The 22,643-nt window shown below is 41.3% G+C and overlaps 1 protein-coding gene across 3 annotated transcripts in view; it reads left to right on the top strand.

Annotated features, from left to right (window-relative positions):
* The window catches only part of ADAM12 (ADAM metallopeptidase domain 12), a 177,152-nt gene extending 158,006 nt beyond the window's left edge, over nt 1-19,146 (top strand). For 2 of the 3 annotated variants that reach the window (XM_039731459.1, XM_039731461.1), the window contains 8 exons: nt 2,574-2,682; nt 2,787-2,985; nt 5,620-5,697; nt 8,543-8,651; nt 9,136-9,271; nt 9,888-9,996; nt 10,867-11,049; nt 16,414-19,146. In XM_039731459.1, coding sequence (XP_039587393.1) covers nt 2,574-2,682; nt 2,787-2,985; nt 5,620-5,697; nt 8,543-8,651; nt 9,136-9,271; nt 9,888-9,996; nt 10,867-11,049; nt 16,414-16,596 — 1,106 coding nt within the window. In that variant the 3' untranslated portion in view covers nt 16,597-19,146. The remainder of the gene's footprint in view (nt 1-2,573; nt 2,683-2,786; nt 2,986-5,619; nt 5,698-8,542; nt 8,652-9,135; nt 9,272-9,887; nt 9,997-10,866; nt 11,050-16,413) is intronic. The other variant, XM_039731460.1, reaches the window with a different exon arrangement.
* The last annotated feature ends 3,497 nt before the right edge of the window (nt 19,147-22,643 follow it).

Raw genomic sequence — 22,643 nt, 5'->3', positions numbered from 1 at the left:
GAAAAAAAATCAGCCACATCAAAAAAACTTCCACCAGGTGAAAGAGGAAGAGAAACACCTTAAACTCTCCCTGTGTTCAGTAAGTGCATTCCCTTTTGAAACCCATTTTTAGAATAAGCCTTTGTTTCATCCCTTGCAGTCAGAGCACAGGACATGAGCATTCATTTGGCTTTTGGCAGCTCTGGGAGGGGACACCACTGAGGGGACAGCGTGTCTGGGCTCTGGCTGCTGCTGCCACAGCTCCAAGGGCACATCCAGCCTCTGGAATTCCATGGCAGCAGCTGAGCTGGGCTGAGGCTCCTGGCCAGAAACAACACCCAGAGCAGTTGCACACAGCCAGGGCTGCACAAGCTGGTCCTTGCACATGTGGGAAAAAAAGCAGTTTTGGAACAAGCAGTTTTGGAAAGAGCCTTGGTTTTCTTGGCCTCTTGCTTCCAGAATGTTTCTTCCCTCCCCAGCCCTTCCAAAGCTGCTATAGAACATGCACATGGTAATGTTTGTCTCAAGCTGAACACTGAGTGTGCCCACCCTGGAAAGATGAGGAGGGATCCACATGCTGAAAATGGAAATATAACTTTTGCTTTTTCTGCACAGCGCCTTGTCTGGATGCTTTTGTTGATTTTTTCCTATTATTGCTTGAACTTTAATGAAAAAGAATTTAAAGAATCCTGTGTGAGTCTCTTTTAAGAGTTCCAGATTTGAAAAAATATTCTGAACTCAGCAAGCTTGATCGTAATCTTCCAAAGAATTTCAAGCTCTTGTCCTTCTCTCCAGGGAACCATCAGCTCATATTCTGTTCCTTCTGTGCCTTTCTTTCTGAATTTTCCAGTTTCAGCATGTAAAAATGTGAGAAGGAAAAGAGGGTGCCATCTTAAGCCTCTCCAAGTTTTAATATTTTGTCCTTAATAGCATTAGATTGCTGTTCAGCAGTATATAGTATTAGTCAAGCTTCTGACTATGAAATGCAGATAATTAATTGAAGTTTAATCTCTGAGTTTTTAGTGAAAAGATCCACACTGTCTGGAAGTGTTACAGTCATATTTGTATTTTCTTCTCCAGGAATTTGACCCCCCCCCCCCCCCCCCCCTTTTTTTTTTAAGAAAAGAAAAAAATAACATTTTCCTCTTTGAAGGCTTTCAAATGAAATCTTCAGTCTGGTTTAAATAAATGCAATGTTTTACCCACAGTTAGAGGCATACACACTTGGAAGTGGCTCAAAACATTTGACAAAATGAAGCATTAGTTGAAATATTCTGTGTCTGGTGAAGATCAGGAGTGCTGTAGAAATGGGATATTCTCAGCCTTTGGGCTATCACATCACTTGCTGCCAAGTTCTTTTTGCTTTGGTTTGGCTGATCTGTCAAAAGCACAGAAGTGCAGGTAGCAGGTCTCTCTCTGATCACAGTTTTAGCCAGAGTTTCTCCTCAGCTCCTCTGCTGCTCAAAGCCAGTCTCCCTGTTGGAGCATTGAAGTGTTGGTGGTGACTTGATGGTGCTGTTAATTATTTTCATGGAAAGAAAATACAGAGTAGTAGAGAGCCCTAACAAAGGGCCTCTTAATCTTGCAAGAAGCAGCAATTGTTGGCTGGAAATGAAAGCCACACTTCAGTGTAGAACAGAGGGATTAAATTCCAGTACACTGACTAATGAATTGTTGCAGCAGGCAAACCAGGGAAGCAGATCCTTCACCTCTTCAACATTCCAGATGAACGGATGCATCTTCCCCTAGAAGATGTTCTATAATTGGTTCTAATCTGGAGGGAAATGGGCAGGAGACTGTGTGTATAAAACACTAGAAGAGATGTTCTGATAGTACCCTTGAACTTCTGAAGTGCAGGGATGAATGACCTGCCTGCACAAGCTTTTCCAGCCCTACTCCCACCAGGGAAGTTGCTCTGCCATTAGGATCTGTCTCTATCAGAAAAGATCACAGTAGATTAGAACCAGATGCTGCCTGAACTCCCAGATTCCCACTTCTACCACCATGGCAGGAATGTCCCTTCTTCCATGTAGTCTTTCCTCTCAGGAGTGCATGTCCTGAGGGTTAAGGTGGGATGGGCTCCTTTCCTCTCCCCAGTCCTTCAGACTGAGTTACTAGCAGCACATTTCCCTTTGCCATGTCAGGTCTCACATCTTTACATCCAGTTTACAACTGGATTTTCTCAGCTGTCTTGTTCTCAATTGCAGTCAAACAGGCCTATCTTGAAAAGAATTTTCTTTGGGGTCTCACTAGAACATGGACTCCTGCAAAAGAAGACAGTCAACTTTCCAGCTGGCCTTTGTCTGTCTGGTGTTTGCTTGAAGTTTTTGTGTCCTAGGAGGATTGGCAAGAGGGCTGTGAGCTCGAGAAATCCTGGAAGAGGAGTTCTGCATTGCCTGTTGCTCAGAGACAAACACTGGCAATCCCACCCATCCAAAGTCTTCCATTAGCATGCGGATCCAGCGCCACTGTTTTGTTGCCTTATCAACATTCAGCTCACATCCCCCCTTTCCCCTAAAGCACCAGCAGAGCTCAAAGGAAATTATTAAAAACACCTTGTATGAGATGAGAGTTCTGATTAGGTTTTGTTTCAGGTGCAAAACCCGCTCCTGGGATCTGCTTTGAGAGAGTCAATTCTGCCGGAGACCCTTACGGCAACTGCGGGAAAGACTCCAAGAGCTCCTTTGCCAAATGTGAACCCAGGTAGGGCCTCTCCCTGCAAACACAGCAACAGGTACTGGCAGAGGGCTTGGAACGTTTCAAATTATTTACCTCATCCTTGCTTTGTTGTGATTTATTTCCATCAGGGATGCGAAGTGTGGAAAAATCCAGTGTCAAGGAGGAGCAAACCGACCCGTCATTGGTACCAACGCAGTTTCCATAGAAACCAACATCCCACTCCAGGAGGGTGGCAAGATCCTGTGCCGTGGCACCCACGTGTATTTGGGGGATGATATGCCTGACCCTGGGCTGGTGCTGGCAGGAACCAAGTGTGAAGATGGAAAAGTAAGATTCTGGAATACTCCCAGACAAAGGGAACATCTCTACTGTCATTCTGCCAAGTGTTCTGTACTTCCTTTTTCTTTGGCATTTTTTTTCCCCTACAAAATAATTGCTTCTCATGCTCAGACTGAGACAAATTTTACTCCCTTCTGGCCACTGTTCTGTATTATAGATTTTCAGATGCAAATTTGAGCAACCTGATCTGGTGGAAAGTGTCCCTGGCCATGGCAGGGGGTTGGAAATAGATGAGCTTTAAAGTCCCTTCCAACCCAAACCATCCTGGGATTCTGAGCAATGGAAGTTGCTTAAGTTTATGGCCGATTTTTTCGGGATTCTGAGCAATGGAAGTTGCTTAAGTTTATGACTGATTTTTTTGAAGACAGTCCCAAGTATCTGCCCATGGAGGCTTGAGGTTTTCTGCAAAATAAGTACAGCAAAATACATTAAAGGCTTATTAATGGATGCCTGAGTTCAATGTATTCCTTTTCCCAGCATCTCTGGCATTGCAGAATTGTCATTAACTTCTCTTTAGGTTTCAAAATGTATTTTATCTTCTGATTATGACTCCCCACTTCTTTTTTCATGCAGGAAAACCTACCTCTGTATGCACTCTTAGAAAACTCTAAACCCATTGATGCTCAGCCACCAAAACTGATTTTTACATTTGTGTTTTGCAAATTTTTTGAATTACCCACTGCAAATACAGCCCAGATTTCACATGGCTGTCTCCGTCTAAGTTTTTCTTTTGTGAGGAAAGCAACTGAGAAAGATGGGAGGCAGCCATGAGTTTACAGGGGGAGGAGGAATGGAAAGCAGTCCAAGAGCTATTGAAATGAAGGAGGTTTCCATACCCTCAGTGGATTGCTTGCAAAAAGGAGGAAAAACAAGTGCTTTGATAATTTGTGGTAAATTGAAGTAAGCCACAGAACTTGTGAATACTTTTGAATTACGTTGGATTATCTTACTGTGCTGGGAACAGGTTTGAAATCCATCCCCAGTGAAACCACAGCTCTGCTACAGGAAAACAACCCTTACAACATTTCTAAGTCAATCTGTTCTAAAAAGTCTTTTCAAAGGCAACTCAGCGCTGAGAAAGCACCCCATTATGTTTTACTAATGAGTATTTAATCTTTCTAATCTATCTAATCATACACATCCACACTATAGAATACACAGGCTAATACTTCTGAAATTGTATGTTTTACTTTGAGGACATTAGTGCATTTGTATTATGGATTAAGAATATGAATTTAAATATTCTTGGGTTTTCTCAACTGGAGATGCACAATTTGAAACGCAGCCATTTTAATGTGATCAGAATTCTGGGAGCTGCTGCACTGTGAATATTTGAATTGTGAATAGTGCTGTAATCAGACCATATTCTCTCCATGCCTGCATGTTGATGCCAATTCACTCTAATTTCCTTTCCATTTTTCCTTCTCCCCAGGGGATAAGTGCCCTGATTAAGCATCCCTGTCGCCTCCTTCAACACCATTCCCAGCTTAATGCTAATTATTGTGACTGACTTTTAGTACTACTGAACTGCACTGCAGTTAAACATGAGCAAAATGTGCAGTGTGGGGCTTTTTGACCTTTTTTGTTGTCAGCATAGCATAGGAACAGTTATTCCAGTCCTAATTTCTTCTTTTTGCAGTTTGGAGTAGGGTAACTTCTCATTAGTGACGTGCTCATCAGTTGTGTGGTTGTTTGATGTTATTATTGCTCAGCACTAATCTTGCTTAACCTCAATTTTCAGCTCCATTGGCAGAGTAAAGTTGATCTGCAATGACTGGAAAACAAAAAAAAAAATATTAATTTTATTCCTGTGCATATGCTATTTGTTTACTTCTGTTCCCTATAAATATTAAATGTTAAATAGGGTTGGTTTATATTTGACACCAAAAAAAATTGTTTAACATGGAAAAACTCAGAAAGATCTTGGTTTTCCTGGAAAACAGTGATGAGCCTATAAAAATCAATGACCTCACTTAAATATTCATCTAGCCTGGGTCCAGGCTCTGTAGTGCAATGAAAAATATCTCACTATTGATAGAAATGAAACTGATAATTTACACCATGAAGATCCAAAGCTTTGGTCGAGGAATCATCTGTGAAGAGACAGAGGCAGGCAGAGCAGGAGCCTGAAGGAATCCTGCTCAGTGCACTCCTGGTCCTGAAAAAGAATACTAATTACTGATTTTTAAATTGGCTTAAACACCTCCCAAAGCCCAGGGTGTCCCCACTAGTTCCACGCACTCCTGGTCCTGAAAAAGAATACTAATTACTGATTTTTAAATTGGTTTAAACACCTCCCAACTAGGTGTCCCCACTAGTTCCAATTGAGTGGATCTGAGAGGGTTTGCTTGCTCAAGATCAGCATAACAACACTGTGAATTCTGTGTGGGGCCAGGGCTGGCCAGGAGAGCAGAATTCAGCTTGCCCAGATTTGGATTTCAAAGATTTAAAAGGGGTCAAGGGAGATAAGAAGAAGACACCCAATCCAGGTGTCCTTTGTGTCCATATAATGATATATATTTGCGTGTTGGGAAATATTTAACTGCTGAAAGAAGGGATATGATGTCCTGGGAGCCCCAGCAGCTCTGTCCCTGGTCAAAATCCTTTTTTTGTATTTTGCAGATTTGCCTGAACCGCCGGTGCCAGAACACCAGTGTTTTTGGAGTCCATAAATGTGCCACCAAGTGCCATGGACGTGGGGTAAGCATCCTAGGAAAACATTTTTTACAATCCCTCAATAACCACTGGACAAGAAATCACTTTCTGTAATGGCTTTGAGATCTATAATTGCCTGCAATAGATCAGCCAGAGTCACTGCAATACATTTTTATTATGTATTTCCATTTCCACTGTCCCTTATAGGAAATTGTTTTTATTTGACAAAGAAATGTTTATCAGGCAGTAATTATCTTGTTCTTAATTGACAGCCTGTGATACAAAGGAATCTTGTAATTCTCAAAGAAATTTGAAGTCAGACCCTCCATCATGAAGAATTCCCATTTAAAATCAAAAATGCAGTTTCTCCATAGATACAAGGAAGTTAAAGTTTTTGAATTGAGCATTGGAAGCGTTTGGATTGAGAGGCAAATGAAACAGCGTTTCCAAAGACATTTAGAAAATGTAAAACCATATTGATGAGTTTTGTGGCATGAAAGTGGCACAGAATGAAAAATGTGATGATATCATTTAATAATATCAGTGGTTTGAAACCCAGTTTATATTATGATGATGTTAATTATATCAGGCTTTGCCTTATTAACCTTGATGTGCTGATGAGCTGTTTGTTTCTCTGAAAAGCTGTGGCAGCCACATTGGAAGAGCCATAGAAATTCACTGTCCTCTCTGAGGAAGGATTTTAATTCGCTTTAACTTATTTTATCACCCTGAATTTGCAAAACTGAGCAGTGCTGATGGTGCTGCCTCTTATTGAGGATGGAATGAGCAGAGGCCTGGACTGGCATTTTTTATGTCTGCACAAACAAGAACCTCTGGTGACACCTCAGTGGCAAAACTGACCTTGTGGAATTGTAAATAGGAACTCCTGCAGTGCTTTAATTTAAAAAATAATGCTTAACAAAGTATATTTTTAATTATCTTGCTGTCTTTGAAATGTAAATCTTTTTTTTTTTTTAATTTTACATGACCACAGCCAGTCTGAGCTCTCTGAATATTTTAGTGCTCTGCAGACACAGGGAGCACAGTGTTTCTGAAAGCCTGCCAAGCTGACCTGGCCAGAATACTGCATGTTCAGAATAACCCAAACTCCTGTGAGCTGATTTGTGTCTCACTGAAAACTCATTTCTTAATCTGTGCTGTGGGCTCTCCATGGTGGTGGCAGATCAGTGATGGCTGGGGTTAGCACAGAATTAGGGACCCTATTGACAACAAGCCCTGAGCCCAAAATCTTTATTTACAAATGGATTTATTTACAAATTGATTGATTGAGCACCTGAATGTGACTTCAAATCTTGAAGGACAAGAGGACATTCCTCAGGACAAGAGGGACACTGAGGGGCTGGAGCGTGTCCAGGGCAGGGAATGGAGCTGGGGAAGGGTCTGGAGCCCCAGGAGGGGCCCAGGGAGCTGGGAAGGGGCTGAGCCTGGAGCCAAGGAGGCTCAGGGGCCCTTGTGGCTCTGCACAGCTCCTGCCAGGAGGGGACAGCCGGGGGGTCGGGCTGTGCTCCAGGGAACAGGGACAGGAGCAGAGGGAACAGCCTTAGGCTGGGCCAGGGCAGCTCAGGGTGGATATTTGCAAAAATTTCTTCATGGAAAATTTTTTCAGCCCTGGCACAGCTGGCCAGGGCAGTTTGGAGTCCCCATCTCTGGAGGGATTTAAAATCCATGTGGATGTAGTGGCACTTGGGGCCATGGGTCAGTTCTGGGGAATGGTTGAAGATCTGGGAGGACTCTTCCAGCCTGAACAGTTCTGTGGCTCCATGCATTTTGTCGGTCCAGCACGGAGCTTTGAGCTCTGTACTCACCACACAGCAGCTGCTGAGGAGCAGCAAGAGGAGATAACCAGCATTTGGACTGTGGGAGCTCCTGGGGAAAGCCCTGGAGCTGCTGGCTCCTGCCCTGTGTGCCCAGGCTGTGCTGGTGCTGAGCTCCAGTCTCTTGGAGCTCCCTGATCCCACTGGGCTGGTCTGGCCTCACAAACTGTTCCCTCACTCACATTAAAACTCTCAGCACAGAGCCCTGTGTCTCTACAGCCAGTGCAGGTGTGGTATCAAAGCTCCCTGAGGGTTTCCTCAGCCCTGAGCCATTTTCACAGCTTACTCCAGCAAGTGGTTCATCTTGGAGCCATGGAAAAATCCATGCTGGGCCCAGTGCAAGCCCTTGATGAAGAGGAAAGCTCGGGGTGTAGTAATTATGTATCTGGAAAAAATATCCTGGGAAGCTATGTAGAAGCTGTGAGAAACTTAGACAAAAGAATTCAAGCAATTATTATCTCTCTTTCTGTAACCATTGTTTATAGATATGGTTTTCTAGAGTGTGCTATTCATAGCTCACCAACAGTGTGAGAGAAGATTCCTAAAGGCCAGTCAGGTCTTAGGCCAATCATTGTTTCTATAAGAACTGAAGATTTCTAATAATAAAGTGTCTTTTCATGCCTTCTAATGATAAAGTCTCTGTGTCACCTTTGGCTGTCCCCAGTACCCCTTCTGTAATATTTGGGGGGCTGACAAAGCTCTGCTGCTCCTGTGCAGGCAGGAGGAACTGAAGTTACCAGGCAGATAATGCTGCTGCTGGAAGCAAACAGAGAACAAGACTTAAGAGGTGTCTGATTATCCTCATATTATTGATGTTGTCAGCTGGAGCAACTCCAACGATTACCTGCCAAAGAAATAATGGTTTTTAGGATCCCTCTTCCTCCGTGGCGAGTTGCTCTTTGCCACCTCAGTGTGCAGCAGGCAGCTATCAGCACATCTCCTTTCTTCTCCAAGCTTTATTCCTCTCTGATGTGTCACTGTCTGATTAGAAGCCCTTATCAGCCAGGGCTGCTCTCGGATGTTTTTTATGTTAAGCCGTTTGTCTTGTTTTGCAGGTCTGCAACAACAAAAAGAACTGTCACTGTGAGGCTGACTGGGCCCCCCCCTTCTGTGACAAGCCAGGCTTTGGTGGCAGCGTGGACAGTGGGCCCATCAGACAGGCAGGTCAGTGGGAATTCAGGCTCCACCTGTTTTTTCCCAGGATAAAGAATGGAAATTGGTCAACCTCAGAAAGAATTCTTTCTACACATCATTAATTTTACAGGATTTCATTATTCCGTGCCAGTTTTCCCCCAGAGTGTTGGAACATTAGTGACCTCAAAGAGATGTTTCTGGTTTATGTCTGGGGACATGACAGGACAAGCAGTCTCCTCACAAGTACATGTATAAACTAAATCTCAATGGGAAATAATGTCTGTTTTCATATGAACAATACTGTTCAAACCAAAATGGATCTCTCCTCTGCTTGCCAGATGCTGCAGTGGGTGGCAATACTGAAATTATGACAGCATGGTTGTTTCCATGACAAAGCTTCCCATCCTGATTTCACTACTGAAAGATTTTTGGTTTTTGAAGACAGCAAAGAAACCCTGGCCAGGCAGTGAGCAGGCCCTTGGAAGAAGTTAACTCCATGTGATTTTTTTTGCAGACAATAAGAGTTTGACCATAGGAGTGTTGATAACCATCCTGTGCCTTATCTTTGCTGGATCAATCCTGTACCTCAAAAGGAAGACGTTCATGAGGTGGTTGTTTACAAGCAAGAAGACAACAATAGAGAAATTAAGGTATGCCTATTTTCCTTAATTATATTCCAATAGATATTAAGGAAAGGAAGCAGTAAACACAGCAATTCTCATCACCATGAATATGTTAGGAAGAGCCAGCCTTGACAAAAAATATTCACCATTATCAGCAGTGTTTTCCCTGGGTTGGTTTAATTTCATTGCTAGGCAGTAAATAACACAGGTATTGGTTTGAATATATCCCTCTTTCCTTTTGGGATGAAAAATTAAGCAGTGATGGAAGTATTGCCTTTATTTTCATTTGCCTGAAACAGTTTCATTACACTGCATGGCCTTTTATCTAAACTCAGCTGAGTGAGCTGAAACTTTCCTATTTGAGGTCATTACTGTTTAAATGTTAGATTCATTAGAATAGTCTCCTGGGTGTTACAAAGCTGCATTTCCACAGATTGCAGAAGCTAATTTAACAGACTACTGGTTTCTAAAAAATCAATATTTATTTTTATTCTTGCAGGAGTGCTAGACAGTTTTTACTTTCCTTGTTTACTATAACCAGGCAGAAAGTTCCTGCAAAATCCCATTCTAAAAAGAGGCTCCTGTTTAAGAAAATGCTACAAAGCAGAACATTGTGTTCAATAATTAAATGTTTGTATTGCAGGTCTGTGAGTCCAGCAAGACCTTCCAGTTCATCTGAGCCAAATCATGTCCATACCATATGTGTGAGTAAAAACCTCATTGTGAAGCCACAAAATACAGCCATACAAAAAGTGAGTCCCTAAATAATTTTTTTTTTTTAAAGTGGAGGAAAACCAAAGAAAGGTCTCATGTATTTTATCTCAATTAAATTATTTATTACAATACAATAATTGCCTGAACTTAATATCATGTAGGACTAACATTAAATCAAATGGGAGAGGATGCAGGCTTCAGAATTCATTTATGGCTTCCACGTTGAATACAGGTGGAGCTATCCAGTGCAGAAAATAAATAGTTTTGTCTCTAGGAGAGAAAATCAAGGGACTACCATGGATTTTAAAGTAGCAATAGGCCAGGTTTGATGGAGCTTGCAGCTCCCTGGTGGGAGGTGTCCCTGCTCATGGCAGGGGGTTGGAACATGCTGGTCCTTCAAATCCCTTCAGACCAAACCATCCTGTGATTCTGTGCCAGCTCTTGCAATGTATAACTTTGGTTGAATGGTTGAAATTTATAACTTTGATGGATGATTGAAATGTGTAACTTTGGTTGGATTATTGAAATGTATATATCTTTGGTTGGATGGTTGAAATGTACAACTTTGGTTGGATGGTTCAAATGTATGACTTTGGTTGGATGGTTCAAATGTATAACTTTGGTTGAATGGTTGAAATTTATAACTTTGATGGATGATTGAAATGTGTAACTTTGGTTGGATTATTGAAATGTATATATCTTTGGTTGGATGGTTGAAATATATGACTTTGGTGGGATGGTTGAAATGTACAACTTTGGTTGGATGGTTGAAATTTATAACTTTGGTGGATGATTAAAATGTGTAACTTTGGTGGATTATTGAAATGTATAACTTTGGTTGGATGACTGAAATGTACAACTTTGGTTGGATTACTGAAATATATAACTTCAAGGATGATTTTTCCCAGAGAGACAGCCCCAGGCGGCCGCTGCCGTATCAGATCATCGACATCAGCAGCCCCGTGAAGACACACGAGGTGCCACCATTAAAAACACCCCAGAGAGTCCTGCCACCCCTTCCCCAGCTGCCAGGCCACCAAGCTGGGCCTGAGAGACCCCTGCCAGCTAATCCTTCACTGAGGCTCTCCCAGGTAACCGTTGATTCTCTTCTATGTAATATTTACTCTGTGAGTGTCTGGAGAAATGAAGTGTTTTCTCATCTTTCCTGCTGCCCTTTCCCCACAGTATTTCCTTTGTACTTTGTGTGAGTTTAGAACTCTGCTGTAGAAAAATTGCCTTGTGGCAAGTGGGGCTGTGATCCTAAAATTCTGGATCCTGAACTCTGCCTTCACCACTCGAAAGACATCAGAACAAACACATTAGAGGCAAACACATCTCTGCAGCTGCCCAAGCAGAGGGGAGCTGCACAGTTTGTTAGTGAGGTGCCAAGTACAGAGAGAGAGTTTAGGGAGCTGCACATGTGATGTGCAAGAGCAAAAGGTGTCTTAGCTTGGTGTGCTTCTGCCCTGCCAAGGGCTGCATGAAGCACAGTCTGTTTTTCCAGGGCACAGACCTGAAAAACACCATTTCATGCAGACACACCTTTCACTGCAATGTTTAAGTAGAGATGGTAAATATTTTTTATATTTTATTTTTGAATAAGATGCATCTCAGGGCGATAGGGTAGATGAAGCTATCTGTATTAAACAGTGCCTTTTCTTGTCACTGGCTGCTCCCTTTTGGTGGCACTTTGGAGTGACTGTTTCTAAGCAAAGCACCCAGGCTGTTCCTGATCTGGGTGTGGTACGAGCTTAAAATAAAGTGAATTAATATTTAAATTTAAAAAGTTAATTAAAAGTTAAAATAAAGTTGTTAACACCAGGCTCTCACCTGCAGGAGCCCTGAGAGCTACTCAAGACCCTTTCCTGGTGCTGGATAGGAGGAGACAGCTCTGAGACACTGCTGGAGTGCAGGGTTTTGGAAAGGGATTGGAAAAATGTCAGAAATAAACAGGGATGAGAGAGGCTGCCCAGAGAAATTGTCAGGGTGCCCAGAGAAGCTGTGGCTGCCCCTGGATCCCTGGTAGTGTCCAAGGCCAGGCTGGACAGGGCTTGGAGCAGCTTGGGACAGTGGAAGGTGTCCCTGCCCATTGTGGCAGCAAATAAAGTGTTTCTAGATTTAATTTTTTCTAAGTTTGAACATTGTATCACTCAGGTTAGACCAACTTTTACAAGTGCAATCTGTGTTTTATTTGCTTTTCTTTCTTCCCTTTTCCATGTTCCCAATCATTTCCTTTCCAGGGGAGTAAGGAATGCTGATTCTTTCTAAAATAAATTTTGTAGGGAATTGGAAGGAATATTGATTCCTGTTGCTTGTCTTTAGCTCCAGTGGTCTCATTGTTCATTTTCTTGTATTCTCTAACATTCTGCACAATTCACAGTGGTCATAGGGAAGATTTCAAGTGCAAGTGCTTTTCAGTTCCTTAAGCAGAATATGGATGGAGAAAAGGCTTTCCACGGAAAAGGAAAAGGAGCCATTTGTCATTCTGATGCTGCATCTGCACCTGGCCCAGCCTCAGTGCACATCCCAGTAGCCCAGTGCTCCCCTGCAGCTCATGGTCCTAAATCCCTGTGCTCCAAATGCCACCCAGAGTGCCAGGTGGAACACCAGACCTGCAGTACTACCACTAGCAAAGACTGACAGATCTGAAACTGCCAGAAAGCTTTTTAGCTTGGCAGCTCAAATTCATTGTGACAGTTCCTTCATCGAGCAAAATATCAGCATTTTCAGTCTCCGCATGGAACACAAACAGGGGATCAGCTCAAGGCAGCCTAAAGAATGAGCAAGAATGGATTCTTTCAAAATTCTATCATAACCTCAATATTGTGAGAAACAGCTAGTTTTTATATCAGAAGGACCAAAATAAACATTGTGTGGGGAGAAAATCTTTCATTCCTAAGATAATTTTTTCCTCTCAAAGCTTGGAAAGTAAATTAGCTTAAGAATAGTTTGGGGTAATAAATATAAATACTACTTCATGTATTGCTTCAGCTTCTATCAGAAGGACCAAAAAAAACATTGTGTGGGGAGAAAATCTTTCATTCCTAAGTTATTTTTTCCCCTCAAATCTCGGAAGAAGTAAATTAGCTTAAGAATAGTTTGGGATAATAAATATAGATACTACTTCATGTATTGCTTCAGCTTTCTCTTGGAAGCACATCCAGAAGGTCAGCAAGAGGAAGGACTTGAAAAATCATTGCTGCTTTTAGGATGTCACCCACATTCTCAGTGCTGCAGAATGGTGCTGTAAATTATACAAAATTTCCTTCAGTTGTAAGTCAAATAGTTAAAAAACAAAGACAACACGAAACAAACCAATCAAGTCAACCAAACAGAAAATCCTCAGCAAATTAGCTCTTGCCAAGTTTAATATTTAATTATCTTTTGACTGAAAAACAGCTTTTCCTTCTTTCAGATGCTCTTGCAAGGCAAACAGCCTTTATTTATGGGCCAGATTCACAGTCAGTATAAATCAGCAGAGCCCCATGTGAATCAAGGGAACAGTACAGGTTTATCCTAGCCATGGGTTCAGTCCTGGCATTTGGATTTGATCTCTTCCCCTCAGTTTTGTTGCTTTTAGCATTCAGTTGCTGCCTCTGAGACTCTCCTCCTCTTGTTACCAACATATAGCTCGTATTTTACAGCTCATCCTAATGCCAGGAAATAGAACTTTTTTATTTCAACATTTCACCACTTAAAAAGGTGGTTTTGCTTTTTCCTCAGGAAAACTGAGCTCAGCCCAGCTCCTGCTCCTTCTGCCACAGTTATCCTGGGAATATCTCTCCTGTGACACCTCAGCCTGGCTGTAGACACTGAGGGCTTTCATTTTCTTCTTTAAAAATCAGTGGAAAAAATCTGGAATTTCATGCACCTGATGTCTTTGGAGCTGCTCAGTATGAGAATTGTGTTTTTCATTCCAGTATTTAAAACACTTCCCCAGGCAGGGCCTGAATGCATAAAATGCCAGGTTGTGGCTGTAAAATGGACAAAGAAATCCATCCATAAACTCTTTGTGAGGAAGGGCTGAAGCTTTGTAGGGGAAGAAGTGGAGGAAGAGGAATGAGGGAAGCAGAGCTGTGCTGCAGATTCCCAGCACATCAAAGGCTCTGCAGGGCCCCACACGAGTTAACACACAAAGTTTGGATTCTCCTGTGGCACAGAAAGAAGAGAGAAGACCCTCCTGTAATCAGTCTGGGGGATAGGATTTATTTCTTCAAAGAGCTTTTCCTCTGTTCCTAAGGTTGTGTCCTCCTGGTGGCATCTCCTTCTGCTGCATTTTGCTTCATCTCAGCCACCATTTATTCTCCAGCTCCATTTTTATCAGAGTTCCCTCCCTTTTTGATTTTTTTCTTTCATTTACCCTTTCCCAGCAGCTTGCCACCACATTACACTTTCTGTCAGAGCACTTGGCTGCTTCCTCCTTAAGGGTAGCTTAACTTGAGGACATTTTGAGTGGGAAATGAATGAATAAATAAATCAGGAGTTGGGCCTGTGTACGTGTCAATACTTGTACTTGTTATGCAGAAAATTAAATAGAGGGTGGACGTTATATGAGACTTTAAAATGTAGTTTGGGGCAAATTTGAACATATTATATATGAAATTTACTTAAGCTCGTGTATTTTCTTCCTTATCAAAACCCCTGTGGATAATCAATCTGCATTTTCTTCGTGAAAGTGCAGATATTTTCCATGGAAAGTAAAAAAACAAAGGGATGCTCAAAACAATGAAAAGTTACACTTAATTCAGGAGCAGTTCATGCTCTGGTTGCTTGTTTGGATCACATCTTTCAAAGGATCTTTAATCAGATTATGCTTGTAAGCTCTTCTGTTTCCTTTAACTTTACTAATGGTACTTTATGGCAAACTAAAAATAAGGAATAAAATTCCCTGGGAAAAGCGTGGCTACACAGCTCCAGTAGTAGAAGGATCTGAAGTGAGTTTGGGGATAAACTGGAGAGATTTTTGTGCCCTGAGCAAGCCATTTAATGTGTCCCAGCTCCCCATAACAAGGAGCACAAACAGCCAAGTTTCCCTGTTTGCAGGGACCACCCAGAGCAGCCACTGGCCCAGCCTGACAGCAGATGACTTCTGTTCTTTATTAATGGAGCCTTTAATTCCACCCAATGAAAGCACAGCAAAAAATCCACAGATGCTCCCAATCCAAACCAGACGGGGGCACTTGGGTTTTGTGGCCATCTGAATTTCCATTTCAAAGTCATCTTGAGCATTCCCACCTTTCTATAGAACTAATTCTACAAAGTTTTTGAATTGAATTTTTGCTGTTTCCATTTACCACCAATTAAGCATTGAGTCCAGTAGAGATGCACCCTGCACTTCTAGAGTCAAGAATCAAAAGACAAAAAATCATGAAAATATAGTATTAAATCTTTGGTTTAAAATTAGAGTGCCAACTTATTAAAAATAAGTTACTTTTTACTCATTTAAACTTATCTAGTCATAACATATCTTCAATTTAGGTTTAGCTTAGGTGTTAGGAAGAAATAGTGAGGGGGGTGAGGTCTCATTTTTGCCCAGAGTTGTGGCTGCCTCCTGGAAGTGTCCAAGGCCAGGTTGGATGGGGCTTGGAGCACCTTGGTGATACTTTAAGTTTTAGCTTTCATATTTTCCTGATTCTGTACTGCATTAGGAAATAATTCTGAACTTCATATAAAGTGTCAGCAGTTCTCTTCACAGCTCAGGCACACAGAACAATCCTTTTCCATCATGAGAACCACGGACATCACTGCAGCTTCAGGCCCAAAAAGTGCAAACAACAGGGAACTGGGGAGAGCAGATTTGGGAGGATGGGACTGCATCACCTGGAGTTGTAATTGGACAATTAACCCCAATACGGAAATGGACCAAAACTTACAAAAGTGTGAGAACTTGTGACATGCCATCCAGCTTGGGTCCATCTACATTAAAAATAGAATCAATATAGTCTCCTATATTTTAGCAAAAATACTGCACAAAAAAACTTGGATTAAACCCCTGGCTGTCCATTCCAGTCAGATAATCTTAAAGCAACAACATTTCAACATTAATCCCAGTATGCAAATGGAACAAAGTTTATAAAAGTGTGAAAATTCGTGACTCGGGGTCCATTTTGGGTGTAGCCTTGGCCAGGCTCTTGTACTGCCCAAGGTGTATCCTGTGAAGGCCTTTTAATAAATCCCTGCTGTATTCCTGTAAATCCTTTATTCCTTTAACCTTTATTCTTTATTCCTTTAACCTGTATTTTTTATTCCTTTAACGCTGTCCTCAGCAGCCTCCCAAGGCATGGCTGGGACCATGGAGGGTGTCCCTGCCCATGGCCGGGGTGGCACTGGGTGGGCTTTCAGGTCCCTCCCAGCCCAGCCCAGTGTGTGACTCCGCGATTGTAGGGCTTTGTCTCAGCTGTGTGGAGGGTGTGATGTCCGCTCTGAGAACTGACAGGAGCTCGTGTTCCCTGCAGGAGCCCCCCAAGCCCAGCGCCCCTCGGAAGCCTCTCCCCGCGGACCCCCTGGGCCGAGCGCGCCCGGGCCGCGCCAGGGCCCTGCCCCACGCCTCCCCTGCCAGGTCAGTGCTCACCCTGCTGCCAAGGAATCCAGCTCGTGCATTTGCCATCTGTTTGGAACCCCGCGGTTCATCACTGTAACCCAAACTCCATACACAGTGTCAGCTGCTCCTTCCCCATTTTGGGCAGACACAGCAATTCCTCGCCAGGCCTGGCGATCAAGGACACCTCGCTGCCTCAGGGCTCAGAAGTGTCAACAAAACTGTGTTTTGTGGGGGACAAAACTTGAGGTAAATGACTTAATTAACTGAAGCTGTAATTAGAATATTAACCCCCAATATGCAAATGGCCCAAACTTTAAAAAGTGTGAAAACGCATCACCCATTTCTGGGTGTAGCCCCTGGGGGGTCTTCATCTGCCCAAAATGTGCCTGAAGTTCCTTCAATAAATATAACCCCTTTTTATTCCCTTAATTTTGTCTGGCCTCTGGTTTTAGGTAGTTCCTAAAAGGTATCAATCCCAACACCTGGATTTTAGCACTTCACAGCAACATGGCTAAAATGGCTCAAGGAACTGCTGCAACAAGCACTTCCAACACAATTTCCATCTCTAATTTTACTTATCACGCTGCTTCTCACTAGAAGTGCACCAGCACAGTTGCTCTGACTCCCACAGAATATGAGGATTTATAATACCTGTGAAGGCTTGACTGTAAACACCTGGTGCATATTTACAAAACTAACAAATAATGAATTTTCTCCTCAGACCTCCCCATCTGAATTGGAATTAGGCTAAGAACTGAATGCTGTTAAGATCAGCCACCAAAAAAGTGATTTCTTGATCACTCATTTCCCAAAGAAACATGAGTTGACATTATCTGCAAATACTATCCAAACGATTCAAAAAGCATAGAAATTGTGCACTTCAAAAATATAATGTTTGAAAAAAATAATCAGGAATTGGAATAACTACACCCAATGTTAGTGGGTTTAGTCCATGCTGTTTTCTTACCCAAAATTCCTCAGTTTCCTGTAAATCAAGTGAGCTCCAAGGAAGATAAAAGTGGTGTTTTAAGCTACAAGAATTCTAGCAGTAAAGCACTTAAGTGCTCAGAAACATTAAAAACATAATCAATATAGTCTCCTACATTTTAGCAAAAATACTGCACAAAGAAACTGATTAAACTCCTTGCTGTCCATTCCAGTCAGATATTCTGAAAGCAACAACATTTCAAGCTGACTCTTACAGCTTTTGGAGACCACCTGGGATTCTGCAACATGACTGACATTTTTGATCAGGTACAAAATTGAGGAGCACCCAGAGAAATGGAGATTAAGTAACAATTTGCTGTTTTCTTTCTTTCCAACAGACCTGCTCCCAAACATCCACCACAGGTATCCAGGTCCAGCCACACTATGGATGTGAAATGAGTAGAAAACCTGACACCTTTATTTTAAAAAGTGAAGACAGAAGTTTGCACTATCTTTCAGCTCCAGCTGGAGTTCATTTCTATGACAATACTTAGAACTTTTAATGTTTAAAACAGCATTGTTTTTAAGAATTCTGAGCTACTGCCTTTGGTGCTGTGCTGTGCTATGGTGCTCTGTATACTTGCTCAGGTACTTGTAAATTATTAATTTATGTTGAATATTTATTACAGTGCAGTGCACTGTAGTAGATATTTTTACCATAGCTGAGTTTTCCTAAAAAGGAAACCTTTTTGTTTGTAATATTTCACTGAACTTGAATAATTCTGCTCTGTTGGTCCTATGTAGATTTGATAGTTTTGATCTGTTCTTTAAGGAGTGCTGATGCAGATCAATGAAATGTGTAAACAGCTCCATCTCAATGGTCCTTACCCAACTTCTGAGTAAATATGGCAGGGTAAAAAGACAGAATCTCTCCTGGAACTGGATGAAATGCCCAAGACCTGCAGACAGGGTGTAACCTGTATGTAACCAAAGGCTCACTCTGTGTCTGCAGCTGTACTGTAATCTCAATTTTCATGTTACTGTTTGACATCTCCCAGAAATCTCTGTGCTGAAAGAGGATGCATCCACCTGGGAGAAGTCCTCTCACTGAAGAAGTACTGTATATCACCAAACTGTGGTGGTTTTAACCTCATTTTCCTCAAACACAGCCTGCCTAGTCCATTTTAATGCAGATATCAGGCCTCCCTGTGCCATCTCCTCTTTGATGCTTTGGTAATTAAATTCCACCATCTCATTGTTGTCCTGATTAGACTGGCAGTGCATTACACCCAGGGCTGGGGGAAAGCCAAGAATTACAAAGAATTACATTTTAAAAATCCACTTTTATATTATTTCCTTTTGCCTCACTGCTCTGCTTATCACCTGTATTTTGCATATTTACTACTGTTTTGTATTAAACTTCTACAACGTTGCTCCGGGTTTCTTAATTCCCAAATCAAAATGTGTATTTTAATACATAGACTTGGATTATCAAAAAAAAAAAAAAAAAAAAAAGAAGTTCATCTCTGCTCTGTGATTACACCTGATCTCTTCTGTGCCTTCTCAGTAGCACTGCTGAACACAGTTTCACCTGTAAAAACAGCAATTCTTAATTATCAGTTGAAGCAGAGGGAGAAGGGACTTATCACCTTTAATGGTTTCCTCATTGCTTGTGGTTTTTGTTTCCTTAAGCAAAAATAAAAGCATTGATAGAAACTCACATCTGGCTTCAGGAAGTGTCATTGTATTTCATTTTCCCAGTTTTTCCCCTCACAGCGACACAACCTTCATGTTTATTGAGAAACTGAACAAACCAAAATCAACCCCAGCTTACTTTGGTGCTCAGAAGCAAAGGAAAAGCTTCACAAATGTATTTCCATTTTTAAAGCACCTCCAAGAGCAACAACAGGGATTTGTGAGTGGAGAATCACAGCAGAAGGATGGGGGGACCAAAATGATGCTTTTTACTTATTTCTGTATTTAAAATACTAATTTTTTTTGTATCTGCAGTAGGGGGTACCTGCACTTGAAGCAGCCACATGATCTCAGTTTGCTTTTTGAATGCTTCTATTTTAGCAGAGTTCTGCAAACTGCTGAAAACCCCAAGGTGAAACTGTGGGTAATGAAAGGTGACATGAAATGACTAAAAAGTGTCTGCTGTCAGCATCAGGAGTTCTGAATTTAACAGGAGCAGCCTAGGTAAGACTTGGCACGTGTGTAAACTTAAACATGACCAGCCTAGGCAGGCTTAAAAATATAGAAAATAGAAATATCCACACAGGGCACCCACCTGTGTCTCTGTCACTTCAAGCAGCCACCTCACCCACACCAGGTGTCAAATTTCTTAACTATTCCCACCAAAACAAGCACAGGTATCCAGTGATAGGGAGTTTAGTCCTATAATTAAGAAGAACATGTTATCTACCAGATTTACCATCTAAGACATAATTAAACTATGAGGTTTCTAGATGTCTGGGGAAAAAAAAAATCCCAATTCTCTATCTGGAACAAAGGTAACAAAACCTAAAAATCCTTTAAAAATTAATACAATTACTTGACACCAAAAAAAATCTTACTGAATAGTACAGGGTGATTTTTTTCATAGCAGAATGTGGATGCAATGTAGGCAACAGCCATAAAATGTGGAATCCTTCCAGTCAGCAATTTGCAAATTTTATAATTTTTTATATGTATATTTCACAGAACTCACAGAATGACTAGGTTGGAAGAGATCTTAGAGATCATCAAGTCTATACAATGCCCTAACACCTCAACTAAACCAATATATTTATATTTACATTATTTATATTTATATGATCAGCCGCAAAATTCTACAGGTAGAAAGGGACCTGTAGCTTGGATGGAATGGGACAACAAACAACACCTGACAACAAGAGATGACACCAAATGATCCATCAAATCCTTCTTTTCTTTTGGGGAATTTTATCCGTTTTAATACAGTTAATATCAGTTTTCACCTGGTTTTGGGTACTTTCCCACCTAATTAGTGCCTTCATGATTAGAAATGCTGATGGCATGGAAAATTCCACTGTGGAGAGCAGGTGAATGGTTTTACATCTGTAAGCAAATAAATTCCTGTGGGATACACCAGGGTGTGAAATCCAAGGTGTGCTCCTTGCACAAGTCCTGTCATAATAAATTCAGTCCTGTCATAATAAATTCCTCCACCTCTCTGCTCAGCAAATCACCTTTTCTAAACCACCTTTAAGGTTACACCAGCCTTTCAGTATTTTATGGGTCTCAGTTTATCTCGGTGGGAGAGTTTTTTGGTGCTGATTCTTCCTTTCTGTCTTTTCCCACAGCCCTGTTCCAGCCTCCCACCTCTGGACTGCTGCTGCAGCCAGGCTCCCTTTCCAGAGGGAAGGCAGGAACAAAGTGTGCTCTCCCTAAAACTGCCTTTATGCTAATCAATAGAACAGAAAGTACAAAACACCAAAGAAAATGAATAAATAGGCAGTAAACAAAAGGAAAATTGCATATTTACCATCTTTCTCCCCACCAAGTCCCTTGGGTTTGGTATTCCCAGATTGTTTGTAAAAGCTAGCAATTATCAGGGCAGCAAGATTTATCTCCTTTTAATTTCATGGAATATTTTAAAAGCCTTTTCAAAAGCTCAGAGTAGAAAGAGATACAGGGCTTTCTCCTTTGTTTCAATTCTGGTTTCTTCTGATCATTTGAGTATGCAATATTCTCTTTTATTAACTTCCAATCAAATAACAGCAGTTTCCAATTTAACTGTAAATTACCATGTAACAGTAAACAAATTCATTCTTTATCTCACTCTGCAAAACATCATTTTCTGAACTCAGTAAGGCTGAGACTCATTCTGCACAGGGATCATCCTTCCACAGAACGAGACCACACAGAAATATTCCCCACAAATCACAGGCAGCTGCCCTTTTCACACAACACTTACAAGAGAAATTAAAACCTAGAGCACAGTGAACATTTAGAACTCTTGGGATTCAGTTCATTCAGGAATTTAATATCCAACATCACCATGACAAAAGATACTTTTCATTTCCATGACCCTCTTTTATTTTTTCAGCAGTGTGTAAGACCACGTGTATCTGTGGAGGTGAGAAATACATTTTTGTGCTTTACTTCAGGTCCTCATTCTTACATATTTAAATTTATTGCTTTTAATGTACTTGGGAACAATTGGGGAAGGCGCTGGAGCCCCAGGAGGGGCTGAGGGAGCTGGGAAGGGGCTCAGCCTGGAGCAAAGGAGGCTCAGGGGGGACCTTGTGGCTCTGCACAGCTCCTGCCAGGAGGGGACAAGGGGCAAGGGACAGGAAATGACCTCAAGTTGCAGCAGAGGATGTTTAAATTGGATACTGGGAAAAAATTCTTCTCTTGAAGAAGGAATGCAAGAGAGAAGGGCAGATTTCTGCCTGTGTGTTCTCACTGTTCCAAGAACCCACAGCAAACATTAAAAGTTCTATTCAACAGGTTGCCTCTTGTATGTGCCATATCTTAGATTATGCTGGATTTGCTGGAAGAACTGAATTTTTTTCTGATTTTTTTAAAGCAACTTGAATTTTGCATTTCTCAGTGTTTTGCTTTACAATCTTGACATTACTTGATATAAAGACCTCCAAAACTACTTTTTAAACCCCCAAACCATAACTTTCAGGAACCAATCTCAAAAGACCTCAGATCATTTATATATTTATCATATATCACTTGCTTTTATTTATCAAATATACCAGATTATTTTACTGGTAAAACTGTAAATTACTACTTAATTCTAAAAACCAAAAGCTAAAATATATCAATATATATTTTCTAGAAAAATTCATTAACTTGCCTAATTTTTTGGTAAGAATTTTAGATGCCTTAATCTGAACATATTTTTCACTTCTAGAGCTGCAGCTAAATTTGTTGCACGAGCAGCTCATTATTTGAATTAAAGAAGTATCTCCTTGGAAAATTTAAAGATCAGTATTAACAAGGTTGGGTAAGAAATGCTAATTTTGTTTACTAAAGGGACAGTCATGAAGGCAAAAGAGGTCTTGAAGAAGAAAATGAAGCAGTAGAGAAGAAAAAATTCAGTATTTAATTTCCAGCAGTTTTGTAATACCCCTCAGGGGAATGCCAAAAAGTATTTTTCAATTTTAATTTCTTGCTTTACATCTAACTCTGTGTGCAAGAGGGCTCTGTAAGGTTTCAGTGTCTGTAAATCCCATGGATGCA

This window comes from Passer montanus, unplaced genomic scaffold, assembly GCF_014805655.1.
Source record: "Passer montanus isolate IOZ18808 unplaced genomic scaffold, ASM1480565v1 scaffold77, whole genome shotgun sequence".
NCBI lineage: Eukaryota > Metazoa > Chordata > Aves > Passeriformes > Passeridae > Passer > Passer montanus.
This window is presented reverse-complemented; position numbering and strand designations above follow the sequence as displayed.